This window comes from Electrona antarctica (assembly GCF_951216825.1).
Source record: "Electrona antarctica genome assembly, chromosome: 3".
Classification (NCBI taxonomy): Eukaryota; Metazoa; Chordata; class Actinopteri; order Myctophiformes; family Myctophidae; genus Electrona; species Electrona antarctica.
In genome coordinates, this window is record NC_136808.1 from 16,395,293 (window position 1) to 16,410,198 (window position 14,906).

Genomic DNA, 14,906 nt, shown 5'->3' on the forward strand with positions numbered 1-14,906 from the left:
AAACAGATAGAGAGAGATCAGAAGCAAGCTTCACTCCATTTCTGTCTACTCATAATGCTGACTAAATAAGCAATGTAAACAGATGTTTCAGCCAGTCGCTTACATTTTACATTCCCACTATTTTTGCAAACATCTGTAAGCGTGCCAGATGATGTGCGGAAAAGGGTAATCATCAGGGACTTTCACTAGCTCAACCTCTGCCGGGGCTCGCCACAGCGGAACCTCATCTCAGAGCTATCGTGGAGAGTGAGGTCCCAAACGGGGCTTGTAAAAGGCCATATAGGCCATAAAAAGCAGATTTGCAAGTGATTGCAGCTCCTACCTGGTCTCTAGAAGGTATTTTCTGTATCAGGCTTGGTTTCATTCTTCTGGGTTCTTTCTTCAAACATTATAGCCCAATCAGACCAATATACCAGTGGGTATATACAGTACCTGTAAAAGGGCATATATGCCATTAAGAAAATGCTGATAGTGATGGAGATCATACCTGTTTTTTAAATGATTTAAAACGGCTGGAAATAGCTTCTCTACAAACTTGCATTGTGAGGCATTGTGAGCGTGTAGATCTGCTATTTTCACTACTGTGCTATGCTCTTGATATGATAACTTAGAGCATTCATTTTGGAATATAGTTGAAATATGGAGATACAAGGTTTCCCCCCAGACAGCAACGCTATAATATACACAGCATGAATGTAATTAATGTCACTTATTACTACGCTAACAGTTTGATGCAACACTAACAACTGTGCACTGTTGTTTGACAGCGGCACTGTGCTCCTCACGTGCCTCAGCTTGACGAGATGTGTGCTGTCACACTGTACAAATAAACAGCCTTATCGGCGCTCTAGTATTAAACAACAATCATTCGTTTTTTGATGAGAAATGTCACCGTTCAGATTTGAACACATTCCATTGAATGTACGTCATATCTTTGGGTAGCCTTGGTCCAGAGCATTAGTGAGTTGCTAGGTCTCCGTCTTTAGTAAAAAATAAATAAAATAAAACTATTTCATTACTCACCAAAACAAAGGCTGTTTTGTGTTGGGAAGCCTCTTAGGACGGCACCTTTATATAATAGGTACACTTTTTGGGCAGAAAATACTAAATTATGTTCACCAGACGGAAATTATTTTTATTTACTCCACTGCGCCCTCTACAGATCCAGCCCTAGAAGTGCTGACGGTCTTACCCCATTCCGTGCCAAGTTTTGACAGCCTCTCCCTTAAAGTGTGTCTATAATGGCTCATCCAGAAGGCACTGGTCGATACGTCCCAGTGCTGTACCTTTAAGTTGGTGGTGGCTTGTCCATTTACAATGGGCTATATATATTCAGCCAACACTTCCGCGTTCAGTTTGGCCCACCGGTGCGCTTCCGGTCGGCAGCCACTAATTCATTGTGAATGTACAGTCGTGATTTTGTAGGAATAAAGTTCAGTTCTTTAAACCAGACTATTTCATTTGATTGTGTGATGGCGTAGTTTTTCATAGTTTGTATTATTTGTGTTGCGACGTTGCTGTTAAAAACATTTGGGCCGCCGGTGCGCTTCCGGTCGGCAGCCACTCATGAGTGGCTGCCGACCGGAAGCACACCGGCGGCCCAAACTGAACGCGGAAGTGTTGGCTGTATATAGCCCATTCAACTCACATCTTATAGGCTAATCATTTGCAATCAGATCCTCTTGACAATATTATTTGTTGTGAAGAACCACATATTTGTTTGTTTTGTTTGTATCCTTGGCAAATAACAATTTCACACCGATCGATCCAGCGGTGCCTGAAATAAGCTTTTCACAGACTTCAGGATCATGGAGGAACAAACAGACTCACGGGACTGAAAACATCATCTCTGGCCGGCTGGAGTTATTAATGTGTGGTTGTCACAAAATCCCAAGGCATGCCTGGACTTCTCTCATGCACTCACCAGTGTACCTCAATACACCATTTGCTGAAAAAGATGACAGTTTAGCTGTTTTGGCATGTATGTTTCCATGATGTGTGTGTATTTATTTTGTAACGGTACCAGAAGGGGAAGGGGGGAGATGGTGTTGACGTGTGTACATTGAGCACAATTTGTATTCTATTTGGTATTTGACATTTCTCTTTAAAGGTATATTCCAGTCACATTAAGAGATCATCTTAAAAATAAATACAAATAAAACCAAAAAGCTCTCCAATGTGATTTTGTTTGGCCTAAGGATGGCGCTAGAGTAAAGGCCGCGGGGTCACCAAAGTCTGTAGGCTTGATTCTCCAGTCTAGGGAGTGTGAATGCACTCTGCAAGTTTAATGGCAATCCACCCAGCTTGATATCCTGTGTGCAAAAGTGGAAATGTTGGCCTAACGCCCGGATACACTTGCTTTTACTTCCACCGCCCATGTTAACAGGTCAGAGTGCATGTGGGCGGTGTGGCTGCTGTGCATAACTAGAGATTCATCATCATGTCGATTTGTTTTGGTGCCGCGTGTGGGAATCAGCTAAACAGACAATGAAAAATGCAGTCATCTTGTAATCATAAAACCAGCATTATGTCACTGTTTCCTTCTAACTGTATGCATCGGACGCACAGACCTGGGGAACTGCGATCAGACAGACGGTTGTCCATAACCGCAGATGTCCATTACCACAGACCTGGGGAACTGCGATCGGACAGACGGTTGTCCATAACCGCAGATGTCCATTACCACAGACCTGGGGAACTGCGATCAGACAGACGGTTGTCCATAACCGCAGATGTCCATTACCACAGACCTGGGGAACTGCGATCGGACAGACGGTTGTCCATAACCGCAGATGTCCATTACCACAGACCTGGGGAACTGCGATCGGACAGACGGTTGTCCATAACCGCAGATGTCCATTACCACAGACCTGGGGAACTGCGATCGGACAGACGGTTGTCCATAACCGCAGATGCGACCAATATACAGTACTCTATACAGTAGGCGCATGGAGAACTGATTGTCTCTAGAACAGTGGTCCTCAACCAGTGGTCCTCAACCAGTGGTCCGGGGACCACCAGTGGTCTTTGAGAGGGGGGGGGTCGTTCCAGTTGGTCCCCAGCTTAGATTATGGAGAGTTGGTAACCAAATGGAGCCTTATCTTGAGAGAGTAAAATGAAGCCGAATGTAGAATAATTGTTATTTTGATCAACGTTTGCCTGTTATCTCTCCTAAATGGTACCACCACATCAAATGGTACCACCACATCAATCAATGCAGCATGGAATTGTGGAATCTTATCGAACGATAACAAAATATGCTTTAGTTTTGGATCTGAGAGGTTAAATCTCATCAAATGGTGGTCCGTGGCTCAGATGCCGAATAAATAATGGACCTTGACATGAAAAGCGTTGAAACCACGCAAGGGTTGAAAACCACGCAAGGGTTGAAACCACGCAAGGGTTGAAACCACGCAAGGGTTGAAAACCACGCAAGGGTTGAAACCACGCAAGGGTTGAAAACCACGCAAGGGTTGAAACCACGGAAAGCCATGCATCGGAGGGGATAGTGGCCCTCAAAAAAATATTAAAATGGAAAGGTACATTGACCAAGCATCATGACACAAGAAAGCCTATACATAAGCTTGCCACCAAATTGCGTAGATGCTTCACTGCAGCGTTAAGAGATGGTCACACTCACACCAGCTACATGGTGGATAAAGAATGAATGTGGAAATTGACCACCATTATGGCTTGATTTATACTTCACTACACCGATGCATAAGCGTTTCATTGCACGACACCAGAGTGCATTGAAGTAAATCAATCTTAATTCTAGGTCTACTGCAGGGTTTAATCAATCCCTGTGGTGTGAAGTGGAAACAGATATTTTAATAATGTACCAAGGACCCTGTTACAAGTTGCAATTAAGTGACTCTCCCCATCTCTCCCACGATCGAGTGAAGTAGTAGAGGATGCTTTACGGGTCATTTCATACGAGCTTTTGACCCAACGAGGGCCGGTCCCTGCCCGGGCGTCTCATCAGCAGTAACACTTTGAACAGACGCTCACCATCAACACTATAGGCCTACCTCATTTTGTTTCACGTTCTTGCTGCTCGACCAAAATAGAAATCGACAAAACAAAAATAAAGGAAAATAAATCAATGTGGACAGATGGGTGGAGGAGTAGAAGACGCTAGGAAATGGAATGACAGAGGGGGGGGGGAAGGAAACGGCTGGTAGTGACGGTGTAATTATCACCAAGCACGCAGTCATCAGCATTACTGGCAGTTATGCAACTGTTAAAAGGGGGTCCACGGCTATTTCTGTCTCTGGTGGGTTGTGGTAAATATATGCAAATGCATCTTCCTTCTCCTACTTCCCTGCCAAGGCTTAAGGAATGCAAGTACAACAGGAGGAGCATATACAGTACGCTCTCCTTCTGGTTTGAATATGCATCGTGAAGGAGCCTGGAGCCACAATGAACAACCGTGAGGAGGAGGAAGAGGAAGGCTGGCGAGTGTGAACTTGACTGGACCGAAATGCTGTCAAAATGCTGAATGTTTGTGTCTAAGACTATTTGTGTCTGGTGTGAATAAAAAAACTAAAACGAAATATACACTCCACAAAAGGAATGGAGCTCTTGCTTCCGTGAGCATTTTTATGTTGAGATTTCTGGAGAGACAGCGAGGCCTCGCTCTGGAGAGACAGCGAGGCCTCGCTCTGGCTGGATTTCTGGAGAGACAGCGAGGCCTCGCTCTGGAGAGACAGCGAGGCCTCGCTCTGGCTGGATTTCTGGAGAGACAGCGAGGCCTCGCTCTGGAGAGACAGCGAGGCCTCGCTCTGGAGAGACAGCGAGGCCTCGCTCTGGAGAGACAGCGAGGCCTCGCTCTGGAGAGACAGCGAGGCCTCGCTCTGGAGAGACAGCGAGGCCTCGCTCTGGAGAGACAGCGAGGCCTCGCTCTGGAGAGACAGCGAGGCCTCGCTCTGGAGAGACAGCGAGGCCTCGCTCTGGCTGGATTAATGTGTTGACCTGTGGAAGTATCGTCTCAGCGGGCGGTTGCTGTGCAATGTAGATCGAATGGCTATTTTGGGCACACAGCATGAATCAGGCATTACAGCCATTAAGGCATTACAACGCCATTAAGGCATTACAACGCCATTAAGGCCAGCCAAAAATAAACTTAGTCGACTACTGTAAATCACCTGTAGATTTAGTTGACTAAATTGATACTACAATATGACTAAAACTAAATGGAATTTTAATCAAAAGACTATGACTAAAACTAAAACACTGTCACTGACCTATAGGCACTGCATGGGAGGCAAACTGTATATAGTGCCTAGAACATGTTCTCTGTCACCTGTTCCTATAGTCACCTGTTCCTAGTCACCTGTTCCTATAGTCACCTGTTCTATAGTCACCTGTTCTATAGTCACCTGTTCTATAGTCACCTGTTCTATAGTCACCTGTTCTATAGTCACCTGTTCCTATAGTCACCTGTTCTATAGTCACCTGTTCCTAGTCACCTGTTCTATAGTCACCTGTTCCTATAGTCACCTGTTCTATAGTCACCTGTTCTATAGTCACCTGTTCTATAGTCACCTGTTCTATAGTCACCTGTTCTATAGTCACCTGTTCCTATAGTCACCTGTTCTATAGTCACCTGTTCCTAGTCACCTGTTCCTATAGTCACCTGTTCTATAGTCACCTGTTCTATAGTCACCTGTTCTATAGTCACCTGTTCCTATAGTCACCTGTTCTATAGTCACCTGTTCTATAGTCACCTGTTCTATAGTCACCTGTTCCTATAGTCACCTGTTCTATAGTCACCTGTTCTATAGTCACCTGTTCTATAGTCACCTGTTCCTATAGTCACCTGTTCTATAGTCACCTGTTCTATAGTCACCTGTTCCTATAGTCACCTGTTCCTATAGTCACCTGTTCTATAGTCACCTGTTCTATAGTCACCTGTTCCTAGTCACCTGTTCCTATAGTCACCTGTTCTATAGTCACCTGTTCTATAGTCACCTGTTCTATAGTCACCTGTTCTATAGTCACCTGTTCCTACAGTCACCTGTTCCTATAGTCACCTGTTCTATAGTCACCTGTTCCTAGTCACCTGTTCCTATAGTCACCTGTTCTATAGTCACCTGTTCTATAGTCACCTGTTCTATAGTCACCTGTTCCTATAGTCACCTGTTCTATAGTCACCTGTTCCTATAGTCACCTGTTCTATAGTCACCTGTTCCTATAGTCACCTGTTCTATAGTCACCTGTTCTATAGTCACCTGTTCTATAGTCACCTGTTCCTATAGTCACCTGTTCTATAGTCACCTGTTCTATAGTCACCTGTTCTATAGTCACCTGTCCTATAGTCACCTGTTCTATAGTCACCTGTCCTATAGTCACCTGTTCTATAGTCACCTGTTCTATAGTCACCTGTTCCTATAGTCACCTGTTCTATAGTCACCTGTTCTATAGTCACCTGTTCTATAGTCACCTGTTCTATAGTCACCTGTCCTATAGTCACCTGTTCTATAGTCACCTGTTCCTATAGTCACCTGTTCTATAGTCACCTGTTCCTATAGTCACCTGTTCTATAGTCACCTGTTCTATAGTCACCTGTTCCTATAGTCACCTGTTCTATAGTCACTCTATAGTCACTCTATAGTCACCTGTTCTATAGTCACCTGTTTTATAGTCACCTGTTCCTATAGTCACCTGTTCTATAGTCACAGTCTATGGGAAGGCCTCCGTCACAGTCTATGGGAAGCCCTCCGTCACAGTCTATGGGAAGCCCTCCGTCACAGTCTATGGGAAGGATTTATGTGTAACATGTACGGATTTTGGGGTTTTCTGGTGTGTATGTACGGAAATGCCAATCCGTGCTATTTCACCGTGTTTATGTGAGACCGGGTTGCATTATCCCATGTGAACCCATTAGATATATTTTTCTAAATGTCAAAAAGCAAAGTTCTTTGTTTACCCAGGGTAAGTGGACTAAGCTCGAGTTTACAGCCACGCCCTGCTCATAGAACATTTCATGGTAGGGGTTCAATGCGTTGCTCAAGGGCACTTCAGCGGTGGTAATTTTAACGTGCCGGTCCGGGGATTCGAACTGGCGACCTTCCGGTATCAAGACCGCTCCGCAAACCGTTCGGCCACCGCTGCCCACAATCACTGTAAAATCCTCAATTAATGTGTTTGCATTTGTACGCTCTCATACAGACCCATAACGGTCCATTTGTACACTCTCATACAGACCCATAACGGTCCATTTGTACGCTCTCATACAGACCCATAAACGGTCCATTTAGACCCATAAACGGTCCATTTAGACCCATAAACGGTCCATTTAGACCAGGCGCCAAGTAATCGCCGCTGGATATGAAGCCCACTTCCTGAATCTCTTAAGCATGCAGTTCCCAGTAATGGCCCAGTAGGTGTCACAATTTCACCTCCTGCAGGCTCCATAAGAATGTATTCTCAATACAAGTGAACAAGGTTTGGATGGACTTTAATCTTGTTTGAATTACCTTAGTAAACGTTTCCATAAACACTTGTCAAACACTTTTAAATTGAATCAAAGTTTTTTTTTTAAATGGTCATGATACCGGTATGCGTTTTCTCCGTTTAGTAAACTATGGTCCCATTCATTTTAAGTAGGGTATGCTTATAGGGCATCTAGTTGTGTGTGTTGCATGTGCTGCCTAGGCTGCGTTCACATTGGCCACTACAAAAGCTACAAAGCCCACATTTGTAGCTGCTACAAGAGCTGGCTTCAACTGCAGCTTCAAAGCTACAAAATGACGTTGTTGTTGTTTAACCTTTTCCACTCTCCTTCTCTCTTCCCACAAATCCTGCTTGTAATGAGGGAAAACTAATGAGTTCCCTCAGGCAGTTCCATGTTGTTTATATAACCCCAGCTATAGGCTTTATATTTTCCTTCATATTTGTTTTGCTTGTCAGGTGCATGCTTGACATCAACGAGTTTGTTGATCAACTTTTCGACAGCGACACGTCTGCGTCGCTTCTTTGTATCTTTGTAGCTGCCAGTGTGAACGCAGTCGCAGCATAACGCATGTCAAACTGACGCAGACTGAAGAGGTGTTTTGCAGCCATGAATCAAGGCTGTGGTATGTTTTCAAACTGATGAATCAGAACGGTTCAACCATATCAATTTTGCTGAATCACGCAGAATCTTCTGCACAAATTGTCTCCATGCGCTAAAGTATTGATATAACAATCAAATACAACAAAACAAGGTATTGTTAAGATAAGAAATATGGAATCATGCAGGCTGAATCAAATTAATATTTGAATGTACAATATTCAATATCAATGTATAATTTTAGTTTTTGTGTACAGACAGACAGACAGACAGACAGACAGACAGACAGACAGACAGACAGACAGACAGACAGACAGACAGACAGACAGACAGACAGACAGACAGACAGACAGACAGACTGCAGGGCACACTTGAACTTCCATGCGCGGACAAAAGAAGCTGTGTTCTGCGTCATTTCCGTTTTCTTAGACAGCTGGTGGATGTAAAAGAAGCTTTTCCAGGAATCTGGCCGACGCGGCAATCTGCCGCGTGGGTGGAGCTTCTTTTCCATCCACCAGCTGTCTAAAAAAACGGAAATGACGCAAAACACAGCTTGTTCTGTCAGCGCATGGAATCCAGACAGACAGACAGACAGACAGACAGACAGACAGACAGACAGACAGACAGACAGACAGACAGACAGACAGACAGACAGACAGACAGACAGACAGACGTACTGTAAATGCAACGTTTGTCTGGTGTGCTGTTTTTCAGTTGATTGATAGGCGCGGATAGATGAAAGCAAAGTAGACATAAGGAGGTGTATTAAAAAAAGAATGTCTTGGCAGTCTGCTAACCTCTACGTGCTCACATTCCTCTCTATAAATAGGCGTTCTGCCATCTTCTTCCTTCCATTTCCAGCATTGGCAGCAGACAATCTCAAATATAAGTGACAGACTCACCACCTCTTCAATGATTTTACAGGAAAAAAGTTTAAAAAAGTGCTTCTCTGTGCCAACTTGGCGTCTGTCTGTCTGTCTGTCTGTCTGTCTGTCTGTCTGTCTGTCTGTCTGTCTGTCACTTCCAATCGCTCCTCCTTTACATCAAGCGGATTTTTTCCTTTCTTTAGACCCGGCCAAGACCCGGCCACAACAACTCAGGCTCAGCTCTATTGGGAAGGGAGACATGGGGTGTGATCCCAGCTACATCTGGCATAGTCAGCAGGACATGGAGGAGGTTCTGGCGTGAGGGACATACTGTAAAAGATGTGCCTTGTTGAGCATGTATCGTGATCAGTGTAGCGTAGTAGGCTAGTGTGAATCAGTGATCAGTGTAGCGTAGTAGGCTAGTGTGAATCGCGAGGATGCACTACCAAGTGACCCAGACAAGACCTGGTCAGTGCAACCGACGGTAACCGGAAGGCTCACCCCAAAACACGCACATCTCCATCTTCTTTGGCCAATCGCACGCTGGGGCGGTTGTTGTATTTGTTAGAAATTAATTTAGGGTTAGGCATATTTTTACTGAGATTAAGTTTATGAATAGGGCTAGATTTAGGCATAGTTTACTGAGGTTACGTTTAGGAATACCAGGTAGAGACCATTCGGAGGTCGCCGGATTTGCGCCGCAACAACTTTGTCAAACGGGCTCAGCTTTATTGGCATCACTACATTTATACGTTCGACTTCTCTCTCTCCCTTTTCAGTTAGTTAAAGCAGGGTCATGCTTCTCTCTCTCTCTCTCTCTCTCTCTCTCTCTCTCTCTCTCTCTCTCTCTCTCTCTCTCTCTCTCTTTCTCTCTCTCTCTCTCTCTTTCTCTCTCTCTCTCTCTCTCTCTCTCTCTCTCTCTCTCTCTCTCTCTCTCGTGCGGATGTGTGTGAGTGAGGAGCGTGGTGCGGAGTGAGGTTACGGAGTGAGTGTTTGGTCTATCTATACTCTGTCTATGCTTGCTCTTCTATCTCGCTAGTGTTGGGTTTTGCGGTTTTTGCACTGGTCTAGTGTTTAAACTGCTGTTGGTGGTTTTGTGTTTGCTGTTCGCTGACGGCTTTCAGCGTCGCCATGGCTTTCACAACTCTCACAAGGAAGCATGGTTTTAAGATCTCGCCAGCTTTCCGTGCTCTGTAGAGGACTGCAGTTTAGCGGTCGCAAAAGTAGTCGGACCCGCTAGCGTTAAATCTGCTGCCAGAATGAATGGTGGCGTTGTGATTTTTGTCGATGGGATGAATAAAGCAAACGCTGTGATCGAGAGGGCGTTGAGATAAAGGGCACGCTTGTGAAAGTACCGCCACTCGCAATGCCATCGAGTAAAGTGTTTCTGTCAAACGTCCCCCCATTCATTGATGATGAACTGATAGTGAGAGAGTTGACCGTTGACCAAGTTTGGGAAGGTGGTGTCGCCGATTAAAAAGCTCCCGTCAGGGTGTAAATCACCTGAGTTGCGACATGTTGTTTCTCACAGGAGAATGCTGTTCATGATTTTGAGAAACAGGAGTAAAGAGCTGATTACAGGCTTTAAGATCAAAGTCGACAATTTTGAATACACTTTATTTGCTACAACCGAGAATATGAAGTGCTTTGGCTGTGGGGTGGAAGGGCACTTGATAAGGTCCTGTCCAGAGAGGGTTGTTGACTCTGGCGAGGGGACAAGCAATGCTACCAGGGGGGGGAGGGGGAGTAATCCCTGGGGAAAAAATGTTGAAAAGGAGATGGGAAACGTTAATGGGGATGGTACTGGGAGTGGGCAGGTGGGTGAAGATGAAGGAGTAAATGCTGAACCCGAGTTGTTGGCAGAGAATGTCAATAAAGATGGGGGGGGAACTGAGCAAACAGGTGAAGATGAAGGGGAAAAAGAAAATAGCCAGCAGGAAAACAGTGGAGGTGAAGGAGAAATGGTTAATGCTGAACCTGTGGCTGACACAAGTTCCCAAGAGGACAGTAGTCCTCCTGTCAGTCAAGTGGAGGAGGGAGGGGCTAAAGTAGCTGACATGGAGATGGGGGCTGAGGAGGAAGGGGTGAAGGTGGTGGGGCAGAAAAGAAAGGCAAAAGGTTCAAATGGGACAAAAGCAAAAAAAGTGACCGAGGGGAAAAGTGAACTCAATTCAGACGATAGTACTTGTGGTTGGGTGAGCGATGATGAAACATGTGTAAAAAAGAAAAATGTCTATGGGGTGTCAGAAATGAAACGTTTTTTGCAGAAAACAAAAAACAAGAGACTGATCGATGTTGAAAAGTACTTCCCAGATAGTAAGGGTTTTGTGAAGGCTGCCAGGCAAAACATGAAGTTAGCAGAAGGAGTATGCTTTACCAGGCAAGAGATTTTCAGAGTGAAGAAACTGGTGCAGAGGATTGATGCGGAATTAGAATGGTGATGGTGGTGGTGCCGCTGGGTTCCTTCTGTGCGCTGGGTCCTCTTTTGCATTTGGTTCTGTCTTTAATGGACATGAAGATTAACTGGACAATGAAACAGCCGGCCACTTGTGAGGTGGGTTGGCTTTGGTTGACTGGACAATGGTGGAGCGGCTGGAGCCCGCTACGAGTGCTACGTGTAGACTCGGATTCTCAGACGGACCTCTCGTTGGAAGGGCCAGGATGGACCTTCATCACATGCCAACATCGAGGCTCACTCACAGCCTGTGTGACAGTGGTCATGGTGGAGCTGTTGGATGTAGCTGGTCAGAGCTTGGTGGATGCAGGAGCAATAGCTGATCTGTTGGGGCTGATATCACCTTGCCGTGTGGGTTGTTTCCCAGAACTGTGCATCGAAAAACTATCTATGAAAGATACTGAACATGAGAATCACAGGAGGGGAGAGGAAAGTGGACTTGTACTGTACTGTTGTGTTGTGTCCAGAGACGGGCTGGGTGTGGAGGAGGACTCGGCGTATAGGGGGGGTTCAGGGGCAGCAGCAGCATGTCACTGGCTGAACCCTCTGCACTGGTTTGTTGCAGCAATGGTCTTTTGAATATGAATAATGATGTTTTGTTTTTTTGTTTCGAGTTGTATGCAAGATGCCATGTTTGACTGAAAACAAGTAAAGCTTTTGCTGTTCTTTTTTAGTTTGTAAATAAAAAGGTTTTATAAAAAGTCAAAAAAAGTCTCTCTCTCTCTCTCTCTCTCTCTCTCTCTCTCTCTCTCTCTCTCTCTTCTCTCTCTCTCTCTCTCTCTCTCTCTCTCTCTCTCTCTCTCTCTCTCTCTCTCTCTCTCCCCCCCCCCCCCCTTTGTTTGTCTCTCTCTGTCTCTCTGATTAGGATTGTGATGTTATTCATGTAGCGGCTGTAGCTCTCATTATCCGTCTCCCCACAGTAGACCCTCAAGTAGACCCACTGCCACCGATACGGCTGGCATTGTTGTCCGAAAACAGTACAGATCAACTCCATGGTTACCATCACATTGTACTGAGAGTTGTTCAATAAATTATCCTCACTTGTACTCCCCAAACATGGAGAGAGAGAGGTATTCAACAGCGAGGGCCATTGCATTGTGCAGAGTGTGTTTGTGTACACATGTGTACACACACGTGTGTATGTGTGTTACAGTACTGTGAATATATGGGCACAATTGTGTGTTCATGCTATCTTGTTGGGCAGAAACCTTGTATCTCCAGATTCCAACTTTTTATGTATTCTTTTCGATTATTAGTGCCCTAATGTGTCACGCAAAAATGACAAATTGCAGATCTGCAACCTCACAGTGAGATATTTTTGCTATTTTTTAACATATTGAAGTGAAAGTGGTTGTGTGTCTGTGGGTTTATTGAATCAGGGAAAACTTGAAAAGTATTAATAAGAAGAATATGTTTTTCCCCCATATCCTGAAGAGTAACTTCCAATTTCCAGCGTTCAATCTTTGTTAGTCTTTGTGAGAGAGGAGACGTTATGGTGACTGGTGAGTCAATCTGTGTTAGTCTTTGTGAGAGAGGAGACGTTATGGTGACTGGTGAGAGCGTAAGATGGTGGCTCAGACTGACTGTACCTTCACATTCTTGTGTGAAAGCTGCTGAATACAGTTCAAGTACTGTGCCACAGTTAAGTCATGTGATCACCCTGGAATTCAGCCATTGTCTTAAGGCAAGCAGTGAAGCGTTTTTCTTCACTGTTGTACATACAAACACTTACACGCACACACGCTCATGCACACACACACACACACACACACACACACACACACACACACACACACACACACACACACACACATTTAGTAAACGCTTGCTTTTGAAGCAGGTTAAACTGGAAGTTGGATTAAAAAACGATGCTAAATGAATGGTTTCTGTTGGAAACTGGGTGTAACCGCTTTCCTTTTTCTTGTTATTTCTTTCCCCTCTTTTTTTTTGTTGTTATTCTGGAAAGCTTTTCTTGGATTTGTCACGATCTCGTGGTTCAGCTGAAATTACAGTATCCGTCTTTAAGGAGAAAACAAAAATGATCTGATGTATCACAATTCAAAACAATTATGGTATAAATCCCATCTGCTTCAGTGTAAATTCATATTGGTTTCTGGTCTGTGCGGTTTGCCACTGATAATATTATTGGTGGAAGTAGAGGAGTGCATGTCTATAGCATAAACCTCCCATGACAGATAAGCTTAATATATACTCTACATGTGAGGTCCACCTATCGGCCCGAACATCTAGATTTAAAAAGAAATAGCGGAAATTGCTGATATACTACAAGCTCTACAACACGTTGCGTGTGAGTTTTGAAGATTTGCATTTTGCGATGAGCGACACGGTATGCAGCCAAGCACGAATCAGGCATAAGACATTCTCTTTCTTTATTTTCTTCACAACACATTGTTATATGTGAGTCCTGTGCCCTTATCACCCATCCCATGCTGCATGCCGCTTCCTCTTGACGTCTATTTGGTAATCTGACTCTTCCTGGTGATGTCAGCAGAGGGGGGCTTCTTAACCCATTTAGGCCCGACGTCGAAATTAAAAAAAATGTCTTCTAAATCCTGTTTTCTGAAATACCTCATGTTTCTATATCAGTGGTGCTCAATATTTCTTGTCAAGGACCCCAAAAATGATATGTAATTGGCCACCGAGTCCCATTTGAAAATATGTTGTTCCAGGCAGGAAGGACCCCCTCAGAAGCAAAGATTTGAGTTAAAAATACTCGCTCTGAAAGAATATATATTCAAAGATTTGTGCCTCATGTTCACGATTTAAAAAAAATAGCAGACCTACAAGCTCGTAGCGCGGCACTCGGTGCCGCGCTATGAGCTTGTAGATCTGCTATTTTTCAATAGCTAAAGCATAACATAATGCTATAAACACCAAAAGGGGTTCCCGCCCAAAATAAACAAATACAAACTACACAATGCACACATGCAGAAATACAGTAGCGGATAGGACATTTGGTCAAGTAATACCACTTTACTTTTACTTTACTTATTTCCATTTCTTGATATACTTTACTCTACATTTCAGAGCTAAACATTGTATTTTTTTCATTACTAATTACTTCATTGATTTAAATGGATACAAAACATACATTATCTGATAAATGATGTATTATTTATAGGTTAAGCTATCCAGGAGCACATAAAGTAATTCAAATCATCCTCAACTTCATCAAATGGAATTACCACACGGTAACTCTGTCATTTCTCAACCGTTTCGGACGCGGGGCGGCTCGCCCTATTGTTATATAGACATTGTTCTGTGTACCATAACATACACATATTTACATCTCAATTAATACCATTTATCTTGCATGTATTTACTTTATTGCAGCCATAGAAGTCGCGATGACGATCGCCTGTCCAAACCAGTGGCCATGTCGTCACCAGTAAAAAGCTCAGATGATGGCATCTTGTCACAGGCCAGTGACCAGGCCAGCTCCAGAGATGAGAAACAGCTGCCACCGCTGCCTGGTACAGACGCGCCTTTCTCTCTGCAACACTTAAAT

At 44.3% G+C, this 14,906-nt stretch overlaps 1 protein-coding gene across 10 annotated transcripts in view; it reads left to right on the forward strand.

Annotated features, from left to right (window-relative positions):
* Positions 1–14,906, forward strand: part of tjp1a (tight junction protein 1a) — a 90,271-nt gene that overhangs the window by 41,271 nt on the left and 34,094 nt on the right. For all 10 annotated transcript variants that reach the window (XM_079497269.1, XM_079497273.1, XM_079497274.1 and 7 more), the window contains exon 9: positions 14,732–14,871. In XM_079497269.1, the coding sequence (XP_079353395.1) occupies positions 14,732–14,871 (140 nt within the window). The remainder of the gene's footprint in view (positions 1–14,731; positions 14,872–14,906) is intronic.